The sequence below is a fragment of the Scomber japonicus genome, chromosome 12 (assembly GCF_027409825.1).
Source record: "Scomber japonicus isolate fScoJap1 chromosome 12, fScoJap1.pri, whole genome shotgun sequence".
NCBI lineage: Eukaryota > Metazoa > Chordata > Actinopteri > Scombriformes > Scombridae > Scomber > Scomber japonicus.
Window position 1 is genome coordinate 23,816,581 of NC_070589.1, and position 25,984 is coordinate 23,842,564.

At 39.6% G+C, this 25,984-nt stretch overlaps 1 protein-coding gene across 1 annotated transcript; it reads left to right on the plus strand.

Moving 5' to 3' along the window:
• The first annotated feature begins 410 nt into the window (after positions 1 to 410).
• On the plus strand, positions 411 to 17,480 carry mfsd14a2 (major facilitator superfamily domain containing 14A2). Its single transcript, XM_053330276.1, has 12 exons — positions 411 to 618; positions 4,160 to 4,255; positions 6,707 to 6,769; positions 8,125 to 8,252; positions 8,333 to 8,447; positions 9,141 to 9,359; positions 10,086 to 10,199; positions 11,828 to 11,899; positions 12,028 to 12,140; positions 13,868 to 13,965; positions 14,559 to 14,716; positions 14,882 to 17,480. The coding sequence occupies exons 1-12, from the start codon at positions 535 to 537 to the stop codon at positions 15,092 to 15,094; spliced, it is 1,473 nt and encodes a 490-aa protein (XP_053186251.1). The 5' UTR covers positions 411 to 534; the 3' UTR covers positions 15,095 to 17,480.
• The last annotated feature ends 8,504 nt before the right edge of the window (positions 17,481 to 25,984 follow it).

A 25,984-nucleotide genomic window follows, 5' to 3' on the forward strand; every position in this document is an offset into this window, starting at 1 on the left:
AAGCTTTTAAACCAACTGTAAGAGATAAACCAGAAATATTGGCATTAATAAGCATATAGAAGATACTCTATGAAACCATACAGTACAGTCTATTGTTGAATTGTGTTAATAGTGGTTATTGGAGATAGCTGTACATCATGTACATTTCGTTCGTAAACATTGTCATCGCCAAATAAGGGATTTCCTCTTTGTTACCCCAAACCCGCGGTGTAGTGTTAACCAATCACATTCTCAGGATCTATGTCATCTCCTTTTCTCTAAACCAATCAGATACAGAGTTAGGACTTGCTTTTTGCACAACCGACCAATCGTTAATCGATGTCGGTCGGGAGGGGCGGGACAATGTTTTGGTTCAGGAAGACGGGTTGAAGTGAGGTGGGGATGAGAAATCATCATTTGGTTAGCTCGCTGCTGGCTACCTGGAGCCGACTGGCGAGGTGTTGTGAGATTAGTAGCAGAAATCTGTAGGTTAGATTTACTTTTTAGTAGGTGCGACGATGACCCTCTGACACCAAGGATGGACATAAGTTAACAATGACGGGGGAGAAAAAGAAGAAAAAGCGGCTGAACCGCAGCATTCTTCTAGCAAAGAAAATTATAATAAAAGATGGAGGAAGTGTGAGTTAAATATTTATTTGTCTTCGTTAAACTGGCTCTCGGCCGCTGCAAGTTAGCCAGTAGACTTTCTTTTTTTATTGTGTATAATTGTTTGTGTTCGAAGCGGCGTTCTTTTGTGTGTTTGATGGCTGATTAAATGTTGCCCCGTTAGCTGGATGTTGATGCTAACGCGGCTAGCCTCGGCTAACGTTAGCGGCCTAGGCGTTTACACGTCAGCTCAGGTAACCTCAGCCTTAATATGGCTAATAGGTGGGTTTTTATTAATCCAACACCTTTCTACCTTTCTACAACAGCTCAATTAACCTCACCGCGTATATTAGCTCATTTAAAACCAGCACTAAATATTCGCGTTATCTCACGTTTGACCCTAAAAAAACAAATAATTACGTGTTACTGTGCATCATTGACGATGTTAGCCTGATGTTGTGTGTTTAATTGGGGTTATTTGACTCGGTAGCAAAACCCCTCCTTAATGTCTTAAGCTAATTTACATTTAAGCCAATTGTCTACCGTCTGGATAATTGTTGAAGAGGCAAAGTCAGGTGAATTGTCAGACAATGTTAGCTGGGTTTAAGTCGTAGTAGTGTTTTTTTTAACACCATTCACGGGGTTTGCTCACGTTGGTTAAAAACAAGCAAACACCACGTTTAAAGTCAACATCCCCGGCAAGTAAAGTCAAGACTGCCTCTGCTAAAAGCCAACATCAACATTACTTATGATTTATAGGACGGGGTTGGCACTTTCTGGAAAGAAAAGTCTCTTAAAAACAACAGTACAGGTGCCCACTTGAACATTTAAACCGGCTTTTCAATGTTATTATAATACCTTCTTTTTCCCACGTACCATTTGAAGATCCATTCATAATGCATTTAACAGTATAAGTGATGGAGGCCAAAATCCACAACCCTCATTCTTTGCAAAAATGTATCTAAAAGTTTATTTGCAACAAATTTAAAGCTTTAACCATCCAAAGTAGTCAAATCAAATAGATATCTTACAAAGGATCTTGATTGAAATACTTTATTAACAATATAAAAGACATGTAAATAACATGCCCAGCTACAACCAGGAGGCACCATATGTTTGTACTGTATTTGTCAACAGGATAAAGCACAATAAAGCCCAAGAGCTTATTTCCATTGTGGTCCTTATTTATGGTAATTTTAGTGCCAAAGTCCATCTTTTTGTTACTGTTCCTCCATAGTTTAACAGGAAAACACAACAAAAAAAGCCTGTAAATTTGACATATATCCACTTGATATGACTAAATGCATTTTTGCACAATATGACTGCTTTTTGTCCCCCAACACTTACATTGAAAGTACATTTTGAAGTAGATCTTTTAATATCCAGTAAAAGGGGGGATTATTACAGTGAGGAAAACCTTTTTCACTGTTCATTTGGAGACTTTGGTGTTTTAAGACACACTTGATGGGAAAATGGTGAACTTGCCCTTTAACTATTAGAGAGGTGCTGTGTTCCTTTTAAACAAATTTCTCTGCTTCATTTACACCTGTAGCCCAGCTTTGATGGAGCTAATGTGATAATGTGATGCCCTTAGCTGGAAGCATCACACTTCCTCAATAGAAAGATCAAAGAGGTCGCAAACTGACAGATCAGGGATACTGGGTATTTAGATCATTTAGATTTTTTTCCTATCAATTAGGCTGTTGGCAAGACTTGAGTATGACAGGGCTGTTATAAATTAGAGTGAGGCATCAGTGTTTTGTTATGTAATCGGCAGGACAGCTATGCCAAACATCAAACATACTGGAAACCACACAAAGACACACCGAGTTGTAAACATAATGAAGACTGTTGTTTTCTTAGTGTGATGCTCTCGGCTTCCTGATGTAAATATCTCAAAACACCTGACATCACGTGGCTCTGCTCCAGCAAGGCCCTTTTTTAGTTCAGATAATTCAGATAATTGTTATGGTTTTTAATGTGTTACTGCAGTCTCGATCTGACCACTCAGCCATTAGGATTTCATTGTCGACATCCAACCCCCTCCCTCCCCTCCCATCTAACAGGCTCCGATGCTCAGTGGTCAATAGCTAAATGTGTTTTCAAAATATGTGGTTGGTAGTGATCTCAGTAGAGAGGATATTGCAACAGCACATAGTGAGACAGTTACAGATTGTTCCTCTTTTTCTCAATGAAGAAGCAGATGGTGTGATAGTAGACGTTATTACGGGGAAAAGGGGAGTGTGAGAGTTTATCAGAAAATTTGCTGTGTACATACCCTAAACGGTCAAACCCAAGTGTACTGATTTCCTGTGATGTTTTTCTTTCTCCACGTGGGGAAACATGATAGAGTGAAGTAGCCGCTAGTGTCTTTTTGTTAAGTTAACCCTGGCCTACTTTTACAGCCTCCACGATTAATCTCACCGTGCTTCATTTCCTCCTAAAGATCTTGCTCAGCATTCACGCTCACTCCATCACACTTTCTCTTTACCTCTCAGACTCGTATAGATTTTTTACTGTGCCGCAGTGGAGTGACTTCCTGTCTTGGAAGCTCAATCTATGAGAGATACAAAAAAAAAAAAAGAAGGTTAAGCAGCTAAGTGTGATCTTGTAAACTATAGCATGTCATTATTTGGCTATTTTACCTGTTACATTAAATAGCTGGGTTCCTGCTGTATGTTAAAGTTAAATGAAGAAAATATTGGCTACACAGTATCACTTATGTCTGGTTAAAATGATCCTCTTCTCTTACTTTAATCTGTGATCTAACATGCAATTACCAACATTTGTTTAAATCAGAGTAAAGTAATAATACCAGATACAGCAAACATCTTAACCGTGTTGCCTTAAATGCATTAATGTCATAATTAGAGTAAGTGTGACTGGATTAATAGAGCCATGATGTTTACTATGATTTTAAATGACTCGTCATCATGTATACAGCTTAGTTGCTTTTTATGTTGCAAAGTGATGGTGAAAAAATTCAACGATTTCATGTTACAGCTGATCTCCTAACTATGTGCAGGATAAAATCTAGCTTTTCTGATTATTAAGCAGCTTGTAAACTCAGTTCAAAGGGGGTTAATCCAAATCATGAACATTTCCCCTTATAGTCATCAAACAGTTTTTTTATTATTTAAATCTATCAATTTGATTGTTGTGGACTCAGTGATTATCTGTCAACAAGTTTTAGTAGATATACACAGGAAATGTGAATTTCAGCTAAAAAGAGAAATATAAGTCACAGTAATAATAATAATCTGATTAGCATCATGCTACATTCAAACTTCAGGTTTTCCCTCCTTTTACTTTATTCTTCCATAAATCCACCAGAAAACGTTAATTTCACATCTTCTTATTCACTCTTACCAAACTGTGGGCTGTCTCACGCGATCAGGTGAGGCACAGTAATCATTAAACGAATGCTGCCTTTTAAAGTAGACAAGTTTAAGGTTGGATCTGTTAATACGTTACTGTTAACATCATCATTGCTCCTCAGCTGACGTCTCTGTCTGTGTGTGTCTCTCCCCTCCTCCCTCTCTCTCTCTCTCTCTCTCTCTCTCTCTCTCTACAGCCTCAGGGAATCGGTGAGCCCAGTGTGTACCATGCTGTGGTGGTCATCTTCCTGGAGTTTTTTGCATGGGGTCTGCTCACCACCCCGATGCTCTCGGTAAGCCCTGACCGATACAAAAACTCTCCTCACGTAGACGCACACTGTTATGCAAACCGACACAACAGTTTGTAATGTATTCACACGCCTACAACTCTGCTCCCTAGAAACCTAGCCAAAAGAGGGGCATTTCCCATTGACGGGAATCATACAAGGCCCATCACTGTCTATGAATAATTGAATCCCTAATCAACCGAGCGCGACCCTGGGTGACGCAGTTTTGTTTTTTGTTCTTGCGTGCGCCTGTGTTGGCACACGTATTGCCAGGCGCTAATGTACTGAGAAATATGAAAAGGGCATCAAAACGGTTGTATTGTCTGAGTGCCAGTTCTTTGTTGAAAAGGCTTATCGTTGGAGGAGGAGGGGTGGGGGGGGGGGTCACTGGTCTGTGTTGTCAGGCCACACAGCACGGATGCCGGGCCAGGCGAACCACGCCACACATTCACCTCAGCAGAGAGGTGACTTTCAAGTATTTGCTACAGGCAGGTGGAGCGGAGTTATTCACAAGATTTTCACTCCGGTATGCGATACACGTTCGTTTGAAAAGTGACGCCACTAGAAAATCACCCACTTGTCAATATTTTAAAAAACACAGATTATTGTTTCCTCACTGTTTTTGTTAGTGAAATGCTAAGGTGACTCACAACATTCATACCCTTCATTTCAAACCAGCAGGGATTGTGTATTAATAGTTTTTCTTTATCTGACAGTAGCTTTTCATTTTTCAGCCAAGCTCTGCATTTATTGAATTCCTATCCAGGTTTTTTTTCTTTTCTTTTCTTTTTTCTCACCAGTTTTCCCTTTTCTAACACAAAGTACGTTTAGTAGAAGCTGTTATCTCAAACATATGATGAGTAAACATCTGTGAGCCACATGATGTGAGCCAGACAGGCTTATGCAATGCCTGCTTTTCAACGGTGTCTTGTTTGAAGAGGTGGTTGTATGTGTAACTGTTAAGCATTAATTACCGAGGGGGGGCGGGGGGTAGTTGCCCTGAAGATCCCTGGGCGGAGGCAGGATTTGCATTTTGGACTAATCAGAGGACGCGTGAAGATGAGAGGGGACTGCTTCACTGCTCCCAATGAGCGCCCTGCTTCATTAGTATCCAACAGCAACAGCCTTCACTGAGCATTCACAGCCTGTGTGTTGGGTAACTGAGTCCCAGAGGAAGAGAGGGGATTCTTAGCCATGCCACAAGCTTTCCCTCCCGCACCCCTGAACACTAACCAGATCCTGCTGTTCAACCTCAGCCAAGCTCCTCTTGTCCTAAATTAAACTAAGATTTTTTTTCGCACGCCAGTGTCAATGACACCGGTGAACCATATTTGCTGCACACTGACATTTAGACTTTGAACTGATAATTTAATGGATTTTTAACCATCTGACGTCCTTCCTGTATTCCCATCCAGATTTATTAGGAGTACAGAGCCTGGCTGCTCTTAACCATGTTATTGAGTATTGTCCCCAACAGAAAAGTTCCCTAAATATTTGTTTAAATGTGTTCAAAATAATAAAAAAGACCCCTCTAATGCCATTATTTTTGGAAGTAAATCTCAAGAGCAACTTTTCATGTTTAAAATAACATTTTGAGGTTTTTGCAGCCTTGGTGCAGTTTTAAATGTGAAGTTTAATAACAAAACATTTACCCAGCAAAACTGCTGGCCATCTAAAAACCAAAGAACAGATGTCACAAGTCAAATGTTGTAACATGAAGTTATATCAACAGATTTGACAAAGAGACGTGTTTTTTTCTCTCTCTCTCTCTGAAATAACCCATCTCGTAGCTCATATTACCAGATCCTGATATCATGGTTGGATGAAGCCATAAAATCTCTGTGGCAGTTTAACAGTCGTATTTACTAAACAATTAAATGTCCGCTTTCAGCTGAGCAGGTGAAAGTACTCAGACCTTTGCCTTTCTAGCATAAAACATGAATAATGCTTGTAACTATGCACCATTTAGTACGTACCAAAACTGACCACTTTATCAGCACTTTTACTTAGTGGTGGACCATTATTATTGACGTAAGACCGTAAAACAGGTCTCAAGTTTGTGAGTGGTTACCTTAAACATTTAGGTAGTCTGTTGACTGTTACCTTTATGACCAAAGCGCACGTGTGAAAATTACAGGATTTACCACTCCCATGAGGAATGACAACCATTAGCTGCTGAGTAATTCTTGTGTGTAACTCACTTTAATGGATCTCAACATATGTGTCATGGCCCTGTGGACAGTCTGAGAAAATACAGAACATATTTAAATATACCTAAACATTTTTTTTTTTTACAATCCTCCATAACTTAAAACATTAGATTTTTGTACAATGTCATCCCCTGTTCGATTAAAACTGGGGAGAAAAAAACCCTGTAGGTGGAAATGCTTGAAATGTGACGCCTCTTACGTGGGTAATGTGTTATTCATCCAGTGTTATCTGTGTTTGTTCTTGCAGGTCTTACACCAGACATTCCCCCAGCACACATTCCTGATGAATGGGCTAATTCATGGTGTCAAGGTAAGAGACAACAGCACACACACAAACAGAATTAACTAGATTCAGTGTTCAGGCGCTTATAATAGCAACATAACGGTCACAGACACATGCAAATTACCTAAAAGCAGTCCCACATGGTATGGAGGTTAGCTCCTGTCTTTATTCACAGTATCTCAACAGTGAGTAAAATCTATGTGTTGTTTAAAAGGTAATGAACCGTGGAGTTAATCTGCATTTATCCACCAGAAAGAAATAAGCAATATTATAGATTGTCTTTATCTGACACTTCAGAAGTCATTATATATTTAAGTTTATTTGTTTTTTCTGGTCACACAAAGCCATTAAACACACACAGCCTCTTACTTTTTGTGTTTTTGGTACTGCAGCTGTTGTCCGTTGACTTCCTCCTTCAGCGTTGCAACTTTTTTTGCCCGTTGGAAGATTTGCTGAGTGTGTGTACTCTTGTTCAGCGACGCCCTGCTTGACACTAATTCAGCTACATGTTAACACCCGCCAACTGTCCAGTAACCACAGCAGGTCGCTCAGCTGGCCACAGAATAGCCCACCGAAGCTCTTTTTTGAGGGTTAAGTACCTCAAGTGCACCACGATGAAGAGGTTGTCTAAAGATAGTTGAGGTGGACATGCTGTTAAGTGTATAGAGGATTTTAATTTTTTGGGATCACAACTGTCACAATATTGAGAACAAACTTTGTTGTTCTCTGATATTAATATTAACTTTGTGATCAAGAAAAGAACATAATATAGAAATAATGTAATGATTATTTGACCGTCAAGATGGAAAAACACGTCATTATTTCAAAACCAATAACAACATTTTAAGGATTATACGTTCTGACCTTTTCATATTTGTCATAGACTTTATGTTAAACCAGCAGCCCTTCACTGAGATCTCTGTTTTATAACCAGCTGACCACAGATGCTTTGTTATTTTCGTGTTTCCTCAGGTTTCATGTCTTAAGTGGTTTGGTCATATCAGATTTCGTAACCTGTATCCAGGACTTGTTTTGACCAAACAATAGAAATAGTTGTTAGATCGACGGTTGCCTTTGTGTCACTGTGGCTTTAGAGAACAAACACAGCAGCCGCAGCTCATATGGTGAGCTTTAGGTGTGTGACTGGACTGGCATTAATTTGACAGTGTCATGCTTATGTTATAGTTAGATTTTCTACATGGCTCTTTACCAGCCCTGCAGGATTTAAAACCAGCTGTGTTGGCTGTATGTGTCTACTTGAACCATTTGAGTGGAAACTTCACTCAAGTTATCAGTTTTACAGCACTCTCTTTAATAACTACACCTTAACATTTTATCTCTCTCATGGTTTTTTTCTATACTTTTTTTTTCTCCCCCCGCAGGGCCTATTATCATTTCTGAGTGCTCCGCTGATCGGAGCTTTGTCAGACGTATGGGGACGCAAGTCTTTCCTGCTGCTAACAGTCTTCTTCACGTGTGCGCCCATTCCACTGATGAAGATCAGCCCATGGTGAGTGCGTGGTTCTCAGTTGCATTACGATCTAAAGAGGTTAGGTTCATTTCTGAAAATTGTAACTTTTCTTCTTTCAGGTGGTACTTCGCAGTCATCTCCATGTCCGGCGTCTTTGCCGTCACCTTCTCTGTGATCTTTGCCTATGTGGCGGACATCACGCAGGAGCATGAGAGGAGCACAGCATACGGTTTGGTAAGGAGATGGTTTATGAAAACATATTTTTAGTCTTTAAACACCACCGCAATGATTATGTAATCTCAGGAAGCTAATTAGAAGTGAAGAATTATGCTTCTATTTTTAGATAGATTGACAGATAGATCAGTTCACAGCAGACAATTTGACAGAAATACTGCAACAACAATATTATAACTAACACACAAACTGACAAATATAACAAGAGGTCATTAATGTAGCTCAGGAGAAAATTAAAAACAGCATATTAATACAGCTAATCAGTTATGAATAAAGATTCAACCATAATTCATAAACCCTAATCTAACCTATTGCATGCAATAAATATGAATGAACCAAGGCAAACAGGATGCATGTAAAATATGACCTCGCATATTATTTCACTCTAACCATTTGTCAGGAAATGAGAGCAAACTGTGAGCACTACTTACATACAGATCTCAGATGATACAAGCTTCCTGTTTCACAATCGATCACTTGCAAATTACGACAAATGTGCAAGTCCTACATGCTCACGTCATTCAGAAGTTTCACAGTTGTGGTCACGGAAGTAATATTAATAACACAATTCAAAACTCTGACAATTTACTCAGTGGAGAATGATAGTAATGACCAACAGAGGCTTAAAGATAAAAGATAAATGCGTGAAAAGAATGATTAATGACTTCTCGCTCTGCTTCATCCTCCCTTCAGGTATCGGCTACCTTTGCGGCCAGCCTGGTTACCAGCCCGGCCATCGGAGCCTACCTATCTGTGGCCTATGGGGACACCTTGGTGGTGATCTTAGCCACAGCCATCGCCCTGCTCGATATCTGCTTCATCCTGGTGGCCGTACCGGAGTCGCTGCCGGAGAAGATGAGGCCAGCGTCGTGGGGAGCGCCCATCTCCTGGGAGCAGGCGGATCCTTTCGCTGTGAGTAACAATATGGCTCTACATTGATAATTCTTCCATGTGCACTCACAGTATGACCCAGTTTTATGCACAGCTTGACGGCAGTGTTTGTTAAAATCTGCTGTTAGTGTTTGCCTTGCATCAAAACATATTAGTCTAGATGACACTTTAAATGTAAGCCATTAAGATAAACCTTTTACTTCACTTCATTTATAGCTAAGAGCCTCATGCTGTGAACACTCTTAATAATTCTGCAAATTATAAGCAAGGTCAGGTTACAGACAGATTCAGAAACATTTCACTTCATCATTTCTTTCATTCATTTATCAGTTCCTGCATAGAAACTCAATGATGCATAACCATCCCTCATTCAGTTATAGAGTAATGTTTAAAATACAGATGATCTGTTTTAACCTACGTTGTGGTGATCAGTGGGAATGTTTAGAATTTGATTCTCCTTGATGCTTAAATCTGACTTTAAATTAGAATGGTTAAATTCCTTTTTAATGTAGAGATTATATCATTACTGGCCACATGATAGGAATACAGTAATATTGTCACAAACATACAGTAACGCTTTGATTTGCTTACTTAAATGTATCAGCATGACCGTTTCAATATTGACAGTGGTTTACGGCAGGACCTTGAGCAGCAGAGTTCCACAGACGCTGTTCATGTTTTGAATTCTTTACCCATGCAACAAGTAATAGTTGCTGTCGCTGTTTTTTTTTTTTTTTTCTTGGCCAGTCTCTGCGTAAAGTGGGTCAGGACTCCACGGTGCTCCTCATCTGCATCACAGTGTTTCTCTCCTACCTCCCCGAGGCCGGCCAGTACTCCAGCTTCTTCCTCTATCTCAGACAGGTAACAACACTCTGCTCTCCTCACTCGTGTTTGTCTTCACTTTGTGGGGTTACAGGGAGTTTTTATTAAATGTAAAAATAGATAAAGGCTGAATTTGAAGAACCACCTGCCAAAATGTAGCACGTAAGATGCAAACAGAAGCATAAATCTGCAGTGTGCCATAAATATCCGGATGTCGTATTAATTCAGGAAGAATTCCAGTATATGTCCAACTATTTTAGCTCCCCTACTGTGTCCCACAATGCAAAGTGCTGGAGCAGCTTTGAAATGACGGAGAGCAACACAGCAGTGATCTTGAGCCAGGCTAAAAACTGTTGTAATTTTTTCTATATGACTGAATATGTCACTTCAGTAAGTTTTAATATTTTTCAGGCAAGACAGTAGCATTTAGATTCCTAATATATGGTCACTCTATCTAAATATAACCTGTCTGGAAATTTGTTCAGACCTTTTTGGAGAAGTGAGGAGCCTCTGAGTAGATTAGACCAGCTGGTCATCTCAACTGTTGCTGTTAGCCGTGCTATTGTTTACTTCCACTTTCCAAACCTGGAAAAAGCCTAAGCCTGGCCTAGCATACTGCATATTCAAATAGATTTAACAGTTTCCTACAGCATACTGCTATGGAAAGTACAGTTTGGTAGTACTTCATGTATACTGCATTGGTTGGTAGTATGTAGTAGGCAGTTCTGAATACATATAAGACATTTATTAGATGATTATGTTTGTGAAAGTATTAATATGTGCATGTTGTATTTGACACCTTCATACTTTTACCATCTGTGTTGCAAATGACAATCCGAAATTGCTTCTGGAAAGCTGAGGGGAATTATTTCAGTAGAGATGGAAGCGGGGGAGGGGGGGGGACACACAACGACCACACACTTCAAGATTAGCTTCAAGATTGGAAAAGCAGGTTTGCTGAGCGGCTTGTTTCAGCTTGAATGAATAGCTAAAGCAAATTCATTAGGTGTCTCCAGCAAAAATGCTACCACATCTGCAAGTGGAAGCCAAATTAGCAATGCATTTTAACACACACAAGCAGCCAGAAATGGACAGCTTTAGATACATTATATGCTACGGTAGCAGCTGGTAGCTTTGAGATGAACTGAAAAGGCGTGTTCTCCTTTCCCAGCGTTCTTAGACTGATGGTTGTTTAGTGTGTGTAAACAGTCTCAAATGAACCAGTCGAGCAAGTCTGACGCACACAGAGCCTCATACTCTTCTCTGCCTCCTTGTGAAAGTAGTTCTTGAGCATCGGGGCTAACATTACTCACCACTTCTCATGTCCTCTTTGTGCCAAAAGTCCTTTATCATATATCTATGTGTCCATTGTCATAACTTCTACACACCTTGCAGCTGCCGCACTACTGCTGCTGCCTCTATTGAAGAAGATAAATGGCAGCATATTTGACCTGAAAAACAGCAGAAAAGACTAAATAAAAAAGCACTTCTTATTGTTCTAAGAAGGAGTAGTAAACAGTGCATGTTTACAAAAGGCCACAAACAAAACTCCACTCTTCCATTGTTCTGTCAGGGTTTTAAGAGAGTGAGTAATGGGCGGTGTCTGGCTTTGCTCGTTTTTACCTGAACGTCCTAACCCAGTTATCTGATTGCTGTTTCACCCTCAGGTCATCGGCTTCTCGTCAGAGACAGTGGCTGCCTTCATCGCTGTTGTTGGGATCCTTTCAATACTAGCTCAGGTACTGGAAAAAAAAATCACAAAATGACATTTAATATTATTATTTGAATTATAAAAAGGAGTTGTAACTACTTACTTAACGTCCCCTCTGGGTTTTCTTGTCTGACCTGTGTTGCTGTGTGTTCTCAGACGGTGGTGTTGGGCATCCTGATGCGTTCAATAGGGAACAAAAACACAATCCTGCTGGGCCTCGGTTTCCAGATCCTCCAGCTGGCGTGGTACGGGTTCGGCTCTCAGCCCTGGTCAGTAACACCTGCACGCAAACACCTCTCACCTTTTTCATTACATTATTTCAACAGGATTTAAAAGCTCCGGTGGGAGAACCAGAGATTAAAGGGAGATTAAAGGGATAGTTTTTGAAAATGCTGCGCTACTGTGGCGTAACACATTGGGCTGGCATTTGTAGGAATACAGAAGTGAAAATGTAGTGACAATGAGAAAAGCTGTCTTGGCTAAAATACATTTTTCTTCTGGCCACAGCAGTGTATTTCTCAGCTTCCATGTTGGCACTCCCAAATCTACTGCGGTTAATACGCTTACTATGAAAAGCTACCTCATATAACCCCAGTTCAAGAAATCTGAACTGTCCCTGAAGTCGCTTTTTTTTAAGCTTTTTGATTCCTGTAGGATAAAAAGTTTGGATCCTTTGTGAAATGTTATCAATGAGATTTTAAGAGAGGGAACATAAAGCATTTTCTGCAGGATGCTTAAAAAAAGTTGACTCAAGTCAAACAGCCAATACATAATGTGTGCATGACAAGATTGATAATATATTACAAACCTTATTTTAATTTAATAGAAATGTTAAATCTAAATCTAAATCTGGTGAAAATGTTTGTATGTTTTACTGTCATTTTATTTTTTCATTCAAAAAATGAGAATTTGGAAGACAAACAAATAGAAACCAAATTCTACAGCAGGATTTTTAAAATGGATAAATAAAATCTAGATTATACCAAACTTAATGTGGTTCAGGCCTAATTGTTTAATCGATACATCAGAAACAGCCACTCTTTCTCAGTTTTTAATTCATTTTTTAAGTTAAATACTGTTTTGCAGTCTGTTGTTGTAATGCCCTGTTGTAGACCACCAGAGGGGAGCATAGCCTAACACTGTAATCAGCTCCAACTCTTCAAAGGCTGATGATGACGACTAATATAAAAACTGATCTTATTTCTTGTGAGGAGTTATAACATAAGAATAGGCATTGTAATTACTTTGGATATTGAATTGTGAGATTTAATACATTGGAAACATTGGTTTTTAAAAAAGAAAAGCTTTTTTTTTCAGCAGTACAGGTAATGTTTTTAAAAAATGTCTATTCACTTAAAACCTGTAAAAATGAATGGTGTATAATATTGATGGTGTATAAGCACCATCCATAAACCTAAATTACACTTTCAGTTTCATTTTTCTGTGTGCGATCATAACAGCTTTATGAGTTTCTCTTGTTGTTCAGGCCTGAAGGGAAAACGCAGTGCAACCATAATATCTATTGATTCTGTTAGAAAACATTCACAACGTGTTTGCTCGTTTCTCCTCTCTGCTGTGGTCAATACCCTCCAAATTAGGTTAAATAAAGGCCAAACAGGCCGTGTTTTATATTTAGGTGACTATGTTCCAAGTACACAAGAGGGGGAAAAACAGCGTCTCTGTTTTTTATTGACATAACATGATTTGAACTCTATGAGTCATATGATGGTAAAAAAAAACACATACAGCCTGGTCATTATTATCATTATATTAACTATGTTGTCAACAGATAGTTTTATAAGCTGTGGTTTGATTACTCAAGTACTTCCTTCGCATTGTTTTTAGCCACAAGTCGTTAAGATAACTAACTTTATATCTACTTGTGTTGTGATCACAAGAGAATACATTTTTTGGATAGCCTGTAATTCTTAAGTCTGAGTGTATAAATCAATTTTTCGAGTGGATCTTTAACAATTATGTGATGCTTATGTTGCAGGATGATGTGGGCAGCTGGAGCCGTCGCAGCCATGTCCAGCATCACTTTCCCCGCCATCAGCGCCATCGTGTCCCGTAACGCAGACCCAGACCAACAAGGTGTGTTTTCTCTTGATGAATGTGCTGATAATTTTCTTGATTGATTGTTTAGTCGATGTGATGCCAAAAAGTACACAAGAAACGGCATTCACATTTTCTCAACGCCTATGGTAAGGTCTTTAATGTGCTCGTTTTGCCTGACTAATTCCAAAACCTGAAGATATTCCAATTTATTGTCGTATATGACAAAGAAAAAAATTGCAAATTGTGACATTTGTGAAGCTGAAACCAAAGAACATTTGGCTTTTTCGTTAAAAAATGATGAATCCATAAATTGACTTATCATTGCAGCACTACTGTGAATTGATATGCAGTCATAGTGAAGGTGGTTCAGTTTTATCAAGTGTAAATATGTAGTTGATTTCGAAATATGTCAGCATCAAATACAAACTTGATTGCTGTATTTGTCATAAAATCAATGTCTCACACATTCACATTATATTTTGTATGTTCGAGTTTATAAACCAACTAGAAGAAACATCTCATTTCTGAAGTTGCTTAACAAATCCGTCATTCTGAGTGTTCGCTCGATTGTGGCGTCTCTGAGAGATTTTTTCCTGACTGTGTTAACGGTTGTATCTGTGTGTCTGTAGGTGTGGTCCAGGGGATGATTACAGGAATCCGGGGCCTCTGTAACGGTTTGGGTCCCGCTCTATACGGTTTCGTCTTCTACTTGTTCCACGTGGAGCTCACCGACACGGACGGCTCTGATAAAGGTGCCAAACCCAACATGGTCAACCCCACTGATGAGGTGAGTATTAACACACAAACAAAACATACATACAAAGAACGTAATAATGATGCATTTAACTTTACGGTAGTTTTCATTCACCGTTATAAGACAGAAAATAAGAGTTATGATATTAAAGCCGTCCTTTGTCTCCCTCCCTCCCTCTCTCTCTCTATCTCTCTTCAGAGTGCCATCATCCCAGGACCTCCCTTCCTGTTTGGTGCATGTTCAGTGCTGTTGTCTCTGCTGGTGGCCCTGTTCATCCCGGAGCACACGGGGCCCGGCATGCGGCCCGGAGCCTATAAGAAGCACAGCAACGGGGCACAGAGCCACTCCCACAGCCCCCAAGGCAGCGGAGCAGAGGGCAAGGAGCCGCTGCTGGAGGACAGCAGTGTATAACCTAAGCTAAGGGGGGCAGACACCCTTTGCTCCACCCCATGACCCCCGCACACATGGAGAGATACACACTTTTTTTTTTTTTTTTTACCACACGGACACACTTGCACCTCAGGCACACATCAGACTCGAGTGCAGCCAAAAGGTGTTTGTGTCCGTGTGTTTGTGTCCACGGCACAAAAGTGGGCGCTCCTTCCTCGGCAGCCCCTTTTTCAGTTTTAAACCAGGGTTTTGTGAGGACTCCTTAAAAGACCCTGTATGATGAGAGTGTGTTGAGTATTTTTTCGGGCTGCAGTGGAAAGGTGTGTATGTGTGTGTTCAGGGAGTGACTCAGCTGAGCTGGACTCTAATCCTTGGTTTCTGTAAAGTGGCAACAGAGTGGAGCATACAACAGCTTGCCCCCCTCCTGGTGCAAACCGAAGTGATTCTGGTTTAGAGTGTGAGTGGGGTAAAATCCCCATTGTTACTAAATCCCTGTGTGATTCTTCATATTCCTCTGTAGCCAGTGAAGTGGCAACTTTTGTCTGTTTGTCCAGCAGGAGTGTAACAAACAGTTGGTTGCGCACTTGTTTAATGGTCTTTCACAAGCTAACTTCTGTTTTGATGCTTTTCATTGAGACTTGAGCTCCTGTTAAAGCATCCAAGAAGGGAACACAGTTCTTCCTCTGTATGCACAGCAACTGTATGCCTGTGAGAGGAGTCTCTGCAAACCAGTCTTGGAGACGTGCTGCCTAATTTAGGTTAGGATGGGTCAACCGGATCAGATCGAAACAAAATAACAGTTGGACTTTTGTCTGCCTGAGTATAATTTCTTTAAATGTCACACTTCTTACAGAGAGGAGTGTAGGAGAGAGACCACTTTGTTAGCTGAAACTGTTTTTCAATGTTTACTTGCCATTCTCTAGATTAGTAGTACAGTTTGGGTTGTATATTTTTCTCTGTTCCAACTGAAGGCTAGTTGTGCTTCAAGTTTTTATTCAAGAAACAAATGTTGCCTTGAAGTGACTTAATATAAACATATAAATATATAAATATAAATATATATATATATACACAGTATATATATACATAGACATTACGTAACCTGTATGAAGACCAAGGTCTGAGAAGGCTGTAATCTTACACTATCGCTCCCATCGGAGCCGTTACAAACTTTTTATTCCTTTAGTTTTCATGCCCTTCCTGTTACTTTGTTTCCTGACATTTATCACCATCAGGGTTTAAGGCTTACAGAACCATGGTTTTATTTTAAAAGCCTCTGGACCACTTCAAGCTAGAGTGTTGCTATCAGCACAGAGTCTTTGAATTAATATCATTAGTTTAAAACAAAATATCAGTCACGCTGCGGTAGAAAACTCAAAGGTTAAGTGTGATGTAATGTGGTGGATGAAGATTTCTACAGTAGTAATTGGATATTTAGTAGAAAACGGTTTCCCTTATGTTTAAGCTGCCACGCAAATGGTTATTAACAGACACCAACGCGATTCACAAGAGATGGCAGAGACGTTTTTTAGATGTGAAGCACCTCATCGAGCTGGCTTGTAACTCAAAAACTCACGTTTAGCAGGCTGCAGATTCTCCATCAGGCCAGTTTTACACATGTCAGCCTGTGTGCCACCTGTTGAAAGGAAAGTGACAGAAGTGTTTCAGACTTGCAGATGTTGAGATGTTTATTTTACCAGCAGGAAGCAAAGAAATAAGAAGCTGCTCCAATTTTAACAGATGCCCTAAATACAGGCAGTGTCACAGTTATTACAGCTGCAGTTGTAGTATTTTCAAAAGCAGATGTTTTTGAGAGTTATTGGAAGTTTTTACATTTTGCACCTGATGGCTAAAGTAACAAACAAATGTAGCATCATGATATCACAGTAACACCCAGTAGAAATGAAATCTAAAGCAACCAAGACCTTAATGCCACTCAGAGCATTGTGTAGTTGTCCCAGCAGCAGTTATCAGTAAAGATTATCAGGTTAATTAAATGCAAACTCTCACAAGAAACATCTGTCACATTGTCTGAAAGTCTGTATTTGAATTTGCAGCTGCTGTTACTTTTCTTGCCAGGAGGTGGCGCAGGTTGACCTGTTGGAGCTGCAGCATCCTAACTAGAAGATTTTGGCTGCACCTTTTTTTTTTGTCTTTTTTTTTTTGTGTGGTGCTTCGCATCAGTGACACTGTGTTCCCTTATTCACATAGTGTGTTTAGCAGCTGGTAAATTATTCATGTCGCAATTTGTTTGATTTCTAAAATGTCTCAAGTGCATTTAAATAACCAAATTACAACCTGATATGGATTAGAAGCTAACAGTGGGCTTTCATGCTGTTTGACATCTATTGGAACTGAAGTGTACGTCAGATATTTTGTGCCAATTATTATTATTATTAATTTCTTTTCTTTTTTTGTTTTGGTTTGCTTTTTTGTACCGTGTGTGTGTGTGTGTATGTTTTGCTTGCGCACTTGATTGATTTGGATATTTTTTTGTGTGTGTGTCGTTTTTTTCTCTTGTCTTAATTTCTTTGGCTGAAGATTTAAGTTTTAATGCTATTTTTTTTATAGCCTTTTAAAACTTCATCCAGTCATTTTTAGGAATCTTTTCAACTATTTCTGTGGCTAGATGGTTAATTATCGAATGTCCATCTGTCTATATTCAGTCTCTTCATTTAACGAGCATTTCACAGTGGTTAGTTACATTTTGATGAGCTTACCCCCCCCCCCCCCCCCCCCCCCCCCCCCCGACTTGTCAGTAGATCATAACTAAAAGTCACTGAATGTTCCAAGCCAAGCTGTAAATGTTGACCACACCTTTACCCCTCAACATTTTGACTTAACCCGTCATAGCGTTGTTTTTATTATTACAGAGGGGGTGTTACCCGACAGGAGGCCGTTGGTGTTGATTAAGTCTCTGAATATCATTCTGTTTACTTTTTTTTTTTTTATGTATCATTTATTGGACCAACACACACACACAGGTGAACCCATGAATTCAGACCCTACATAAACTGGTAAGATTCTGCACCAGCCCCCATGTGCACTCGTACAGCTTCCAAGCAAACGACTGTAAATGTACAATCACCTGTACGTACAGAAAATGTATATATTTATTGCTCAAGGGAGAACGGCCACCTCTTTGGTCTATTTGGTTGTATGGTGCGATTCTATATTTCTCAAGACTTACCTGCTAGCCACTCCTGTTTTTAGTACGATGTGGTTTGTGGCCTGAACCCCCTCTCTGTGTGCCTAAAATTAGCCAAGAAATGAGTATGGCAACATAAGTAAATGGTGGTTATTATGTAAATATGGGAAACTAATGACAAACTATTTATTAAAGGTTTATTGTACAATGCAATGTTTGAGTTTGCCTTCTGTTCATGACTTTTTTTTCCCCCTAGTTTTTTTACCAAAGCTAATTAAGTGAGTGTAATTATTATTAAGTGTTTAACCCGGGGTAACTTAAATCGAGTGGCTGCTGAATAAATGATAAACATCTAGTAGCTGTTAGCTTTTACACACTGTTCATAATACCGGACTAACTTAGTTAGCTGTTTTCTTAGTAATCCTGCCCTTCAGAGTTCAAAGGCAGCTCCTGTGATTTCCTCCACCCTACATACTGTATAAACCTAACTGTTACTAATGCAGACCTAAGCTCATTTTCTTTTTTCTTTTTTTGTTCTGAGCCCTTCTTTATTAAAGCCATATGGAGGCAGTAGTAAAGAAAAAAATCCTTAACAAGGCCCTTTGCCTTGGTTTACAATGATGACCACAAATATGCATCATAAGCCTTTCACTTTTGCATCAGAATGAAAATATTAATCAAGTTGAGAGGTTTATCTTAACGGTATTAAACTTTATTTATTTGGAGATTATCAAAACAGATATTATAAAGATTAAAATGCACATGTGAAAAATTAAGCTATGATAATTGACGAAAAGTCTACAGAGGACACCAATTATACAAGTCTGAGTTTGTTGGGCAGGTTGTTCCAGACTTGAGGTGCACGAACAATGAAAATTCTTGCACCTGGACATGGGAACAGCGGACCGGTTCCTGCCTGAAGACCTCAGACTGTGTGCAGCTTGGTGAGGACACGCAATTCAGAGATTTAATCTGGAGAGGGGCCCTGAAGTGATTAAAAGGTAATGAGGAAAATCTTCTGTGGTGGCTTGTGTGAAGACATGAAAAGGGGAGTAATGTGTTTTGTTTTTTTTATCAGTCTGGCTGATTGTATCTGTGTGGGTTTGTATCTACAGGATGGGACTGTCAAAAACACACAAATCACTCACAGCAGCAGTTTTGTTTTAAAGATCCAGCACAGAAATGAAAGAAATGGAAAAGAATCAAAGTACAGCTGAATATGCAGAAGTGCAACATGGGAACAATCAGAAAACTCAATGAGCACACCATCTCACTTACTGCTGTAAAATGAGCTTGTTTCATAACACTTCTGACTAACCTTAATTACACATATAGGTACACCTTCTCTAAGTTGCACAGGAAAGCCCAAACGTTCAGATACAAGACAAACATTTACATTACATTTGCAAATTAAATAAAACAACTTTCACTACACAGAAGACATTACAGTCATCCGAGCATGAGGAAATGAAAGTATGTATGAAGCATTCAGTGTCTTTAAAGCTTGGAAACGTGGATTCTGGTAATAATCCCAACCCTTTTTGATCGATAACTTAACTGTACTCTTTGAATTGTTGCTTTAGAAACTGTTGATTCATTTATGTTTTAAAACACTTTCATGTTTTCACATCACTTTTTCTTCATCCAGTCTCCAGCTGCCTTCACATTTTTCCAACATGTGTGACTGATAAGTGAGTTGGTCTATTATTAGAGAATAATTAAATATATGGCATGAGAGAGTATGAAGCAAGCATATTGCATTAACTGGGCCATTACACTCCACTTCCTGATGAATTTGGGCTTTTAGAGCCTCAGAGCACGTGTGATTCACTCCCTGTTGAAAAGAGCCCTTACTTTTTGGATGTTGTAGAGGATCAGACTTATAAAACATTAATCAAACACGCATTTCATTACTTTGTTTGCTGTTTATGCGTTTGCTTGAATTCCCCCTGCAACCACGTGTGAATCATTGATGCCAGATGTCTGTTTCCAGACAGAAATCAACAGCACAGTATGAATGATGAGTGACTGAATGATAAGTGTGGATTGTAGACTGTGAATGTACCAACTTGACAGTGATAACATTGGGTTTTTATTATTTTTATATCATGGGCAGATGGAGAGATTTCCAAGCACATAACATCCCGCTCGTCACGCTTTTCACATGTACATGTTCCTACATGAGATTTAATGGAGCGTTTCCATCACTTTCGCTCGTACATTTGGAAAATGAGTCTGCCTGAACAAACACAGAAGCCTTGTCAGCTACTGTCTATATAATTGGACATTTCCCACTACATGTGAACAACAATCTTTGCATGTCTGGGCTGTCTGCCGAACTGTTGTTTCCTGCTGCTGGAATATGATGATGTAGGCAAAGTGTCCAAGTGGAGCAGCAGGTGTTATGTGGTCTTAACCTGGGATAGAAGAGATAATAATAAGACTCTTAACCATAATCCATGCCCATTGTTTCCTGACAAGCCCTCTAACAGCGCTGGGCACCGAGGTGGATTTAGTTACGATGGACTCATCAGCACAATGGGGTCTCTTATCGAGCATCGATAATCACTGACTACTGTGCATATGCTGGCATGTGGGCTCCAGTAATCCAACAGATAGAAGAATAAAAACGACGACCGACATGCCGCCGTTTTACACAACATCATGTTTTTCAATTTGCTCCACACATTTGAGACTTGCAGACGCATGTTTGACAGATCGCTTTTTTTCCATGTGAAACGCTCCACAACCTCAAAAAGAAGGTGGCTACTTTCACTTGCGTCCTCCTGTGCTTGTAGCTACACAACACATCAACAAACGGCAGGTTCCAGCTTTCAGGGAATTAGGGCCGTGGAGCCTTGTCAGGATTAACAGCTCTCTGGCAGGGAAAGGATCGGGCATGTTTTAACAAGAGCAACTTTACTGAGCTCTTTAGATGAGGTAGCTTCTCAGATCACTCCCAAGGCACAAGTGTGAGTGCAAGAGCCCCTCTAGTGTTTCCCTGTCGTTTATTTGTGCTCGTGTCGGGGGATAAAAAGAGGCCATGTGACTATTTGGGGAGCTGCTGGAATGTATTGTGATGCAGAGTCGCTGTCATAGCACATTTACTTTCCAGGCTTCAATTAGGTGCATGAGAGTGGAAGAGTGCTTACATGTTTGAAAACTGGCCTCCTGGACTTGGCTAGAGGCCATACGCAGGCCACAGCAGCGTTACTATAAATGTGAGTGCCCATTAACCTCAAAGAAGCAGTGCATCCATCAAGCTCTGCCTCAAAAGCTGAAGTATTGTCTTTACAAACACTGGAAATGGCAGCAGGAAGAAATCTTTCTTTAGAGACGTACACCTCGAGCCCCACAGACGCACTGGGAAGGGGAAGTGGGCCCAGTGGTGGATGTCCCAGTCTGCCCTGACACACGGCAGCATCTTTTCCTGCAGTGGAGAAACGTAGCGTACTGGCGTCTAGGAAGAGCCCTGGGATGAATCATGTGTGAACCTCATTGTTCTTCCAGTCAAACAGGTCTGTGTGAACTTGGGTTTGTCACTAACCCCTGCCACATTGCCTGCGTTCCCATGTTATATACGTGCTCCTCATATGACTTCCTGGCACATGTGGTTGACGATTAACCCACGGATAGGTGTGGGCCTCTCGGTACTGACTGTTTCACACACACAAGACCTCTCCGGACACAACACAAGACTTTTTTCCACTGAGGTCACACTTTGGGAAACAGTCCTCATTTAAAACTCCTTGTAAAACTCTGATATTTCTTTTTACTTCTTTCAGATACAGCGGACTGACAAAAATAATAACATAATAAGTGAATCTCGTAAGAGTGAGTCAGGCCTTTCCAGCAGCCTTATCACTCTGAACCCTGACCCCTCTTGTTTTTGCTGTCATATTCAAACAGGGTGCTACCTACGTACATATATACGCTGGAAAAAGCTAAAGGTTACACTGTGACGTGTGGTCATGATTAATACTGCTGCACGAAGCAGAAGCCTGGAGAATGGCAGAAATTGTAGCTTCAGGCTTTTATGTGAGAGCACTTAAATCTCTCCCTGCAGTGAGTTGATCATTTTAAGCACATTTATGTCATTACTCGGAGAGACATACCATAACTAACTAACACACCTGTGCTGTGCCTGTGAATGACTCAAAGCAAACTGTTGGGTTTTTAAATTTTTTAAAGCTTTTAATCACAAGTCACGTCTTTATTTCACTTCCAGCCACTCTCTACAGGTAATAGCTTCTTTCAAAAGTTACACTGAACAGTTTTGAACTCTGTATGTGCCTCAACATAAGCTGATTCCTGTAGTTGTACCTAAGTCAATGTTTTAAAAGGATAAGCTGGTGCTGTTTGTGTCATTGTCAACAAATCCTATTAAAAGACACAAACCAAAAGATATAAATCTTCAAAAACTAGTCACGAATGAATCATTTTCATAAAAGTAGTGTAACATATGAGTACAGTAATATCTAAATGTAGCAGTTTATTCTTTCTTTCTATTTAAATAAAAGTGTCCACACTTTTTATTACACCTTTGTTTTCAGTCTGTGTTACTTCGTTGTTGTCGTGTAAACCACTTAGGAAAGAGCTTCGAACAGTAATCCTTTTTGATGTCAGTGCCAAATTCTAAGTCCCTTTTTAGGACATGCATGTCTGCTTATTGTTTGTCTTCCTGGTCTGATTTCCTGATAACATTGCTTGTAAAACAAGTGCTTTTTGACAGCCAACATATAAATATTGGATGCCTAAGCTTCCGTGAAGGCACCACAAAGGAAGAGCATTAACACATAACGACAGCTTTGAAAGGAAATCAAATGTCTGGGAATTGTAAACTGTGCTGGTCTGAACAAGTTTCCAGTCTCACCAGTACTGCTTTGGGAAGTGTTGGAGTAATCAGGTATGCATTAGTGTTGATGGGTTGAAAAATGGATGACCACACAGCTCATTAACAGCAAATCATGTATATTTTAAAGATTTTCTGACCATTTTCTGATGCAAAATGCATATAAATGCTACTATTTTACCTGAATTTCTGAACAGTGTGATACAGCATATTCTTCAAACTTGCGTGAGTTGTTTCCATCACACTGAATATCAAGTCTATATCAAATGTTTTTGGTCAATGTTACATGATTGCTTTGCAGTAATTAGGTTTTGATGCAGAAATTTGCAGGAAAAAGTTGCAGCATGTTGCAAAATGGTCAGCTGTAGTTATGTGTGCATTGTAAAAAAAACAAAAAACTGGTTAAAACACACAAATTACTTGTATGTTTGAAATAAATCATCATTTATCCTAAAATCAGATATCTAATAAACTCTCCTTGTAGCTGGAGTTGAATTCCCTTCACCATATTGATGGATGCTGTCTGATCTGGCTGGTGGATTTCAGCAGCCACCTTGACCCCGACGCCACCTTTCACCTTAACCTCAGACACTGTGGCCATGTTGCACACGTTTCAGTGGGTCTGCTCCACCTTCAAGTGATCCAACAGTCCGCCGTGACCCCAGCAGAGGTCAGGATTAGGAGGTCGACAGGATTAGGAGTCACATTTCAAAAACAACCCCTTTTTTAGTCCCTGGCAACAGCCTACACTGTCAGCAATCAGATCATGTGTGCATGAGTCATTTGTTTTTTGTTCATCTTAGCCTCAATAACACATCAATAGTTCTCAGCCATAATGACCCTAATCTGGTCACAATAGCTCGGAGAGAACATACCTTACGTAGCGGGGTGCGTAACTGTTTTGGCTGTACTGGTACTGCACTAAATTGCAATAAAAATTACTTAATCTTGTAAAAGTACATTTTGCACTCTGGTGATTCAACATTAAGGTCTATTACGGTTTAAAATGTTTGGCAGATATAATAATAATAATAATAATAATAATAATAATAATAATAATAATAATAATAATAGGTGAGATTTATATAGCGCCTTTCACAAACCCAAGGACGCTTTACAAAGGATAAAACAAACAAACAAATTAAAAAAACATGTTTTAATGGACATCCACTGTCATATGTCTGTGTCTCATATGCAGATGTTTTAAAGAAGTAAGGTGCCATAATGTCCAAACAGTCAGATGAGGATTTACAACACAAAACACAAACATTTTGGATGTCTAAGGAAACATCATCTTGTACAGCATATTCATTAGTACCAAAGAAAATGAGAGAATAAGATAAACTTCTCACTGATGATTTTCATGACAAAAATAAGACTATTTGTGTAAATATGTGGGCAGCTCACGAATGGGAAGTGGGACATAGCTTTATGCAGACAGTCACTTGGCGTTAATCTCATTACAGCACCTCACACCTACAGACTGCACACTCCATATGGGATTACGTTTTAAGATATAGAATTCATAGCGGTGCAATTTAGCTGTGCTTCCTCTATACTGCAAGATGTTCCTGCACTGCGAGACAGCCCAATCGGCTCAGTAGATAATAACCATTGTGCCGTTGTTAACCTTTCTCTCTCTTGCTTGCCCTATAAGTGGCGCTTGTTGAAAGGCGTTGGCGAGCATCACCTCTTGACCCTGTTGCTTGGGGTCTTCCTTCCACTGTTTCAGACGTGTTGTTTTGAACACGTGAGAGCCTCTCTGAGTTTTCCTCTCTTAAGCCGTTGTGGTAAATAACTCTAATTGCCAGATGCTGATATTGTTAATGAGCTCCTCTCCTGTTTCTTGTTACTCTTTTAGTGGTCACTTCCCTCTGAATCAATGTGTGCGTCAACAGAAGGTAGCGGCTGCTGGTCATTCACACTACATGTTTCTTCACAGATAAATCTCAGCCGGACAATATTCCACACGTAATGGATGAGTGTTTTTTCGGGAAACACAAATGCCTGAGAAATCCCATAAGAGCAGTTTTTTACTATTCCAGTAAAACTATATTATTTTTAGTACAATAAACAGGACATGATCATCTTGGACAAAACACGCTTTGATGGAGGATGTAAACAGGTAGTGAATTAGCAGTGGTGATGGAGATGGCTTTGTGGCACAAACATAGCAGGAAGAACCGTCTCAGATATTTTCATCCTGAGAGCTCAGTTGTGAGCACAGTGTGAATTGTGTAATTTTCATGTTTTTTTCCCCCCATTTGTCTGTCTGAGTGCACTGCAGGATCAAAGGGAGAATCAAGTTCTGTTTTTAGAGAATAGTAGGATTGCAGAAGGGTTTCCTTCCTCATCTTGTTCCTGTTGCTTCTCAGAATCTTCACTTTCAAACGTCTAGAGTGCCGTGTAACTGGATACAGTCACTTTTTAGTATTTGCTTGGATTTGGATTAGATCAGTGGAAAAAAATCTTCCTTAGTAGCAGGCGATGTTGAACTGAATTGGAGGGAAGCATAATTCAAATGAGCCAAATTGGCAAATGTACAAAGGAACAACATCCCCAAAAAAGTTTGATATTTGTTCCAATTTCACATCCAATTACAAACTCTTCACCAGATATATGTGTGTGTGCATGCCAGACACAACTTGTGCATGCAAACTGTACGTAAATTGACAGAAAGTTCATATTACAGTATCTCATCATTGTTTTTTTAACATCATTTAAAAACTCTTAAGTTTCAAACATTAAATTGTGCAGACATTTCACAATGTTCAAATGTTTATTATTAGACACACAGACCTCTAATTAATTTGACACACGTGTGCAACTTGTTGACTTGTGGAACATTTGGTTGCATTGCAACATAACAAGTATCACTTTATAAATACATTAAAGGCTATTAGAAAACCTG

Coding starts and splice junctions, on each gene's coding strand:
- mfsd14a2 (XM_053330276.1), top strand. CDS start 535: ATGACGGGGGAGAAAAAGAAGAAAAAGCGGCTGAACCGCAGCATTCTT. Junction 6,770..8,124: donor GGCTAATTCATGGTGTCAAG/GTAAGAGACAAC, acceptor CTCCCCCCGCAG/GGCCTATTATCATTTCTGAG. Junction 13,966..14,558: donor CGCAGACCCAGACCAACAAG/GTGTGTTTTCTC, acceptor GTGTGTCTGTAG/GTGTGGTCCAGGGGATGATT.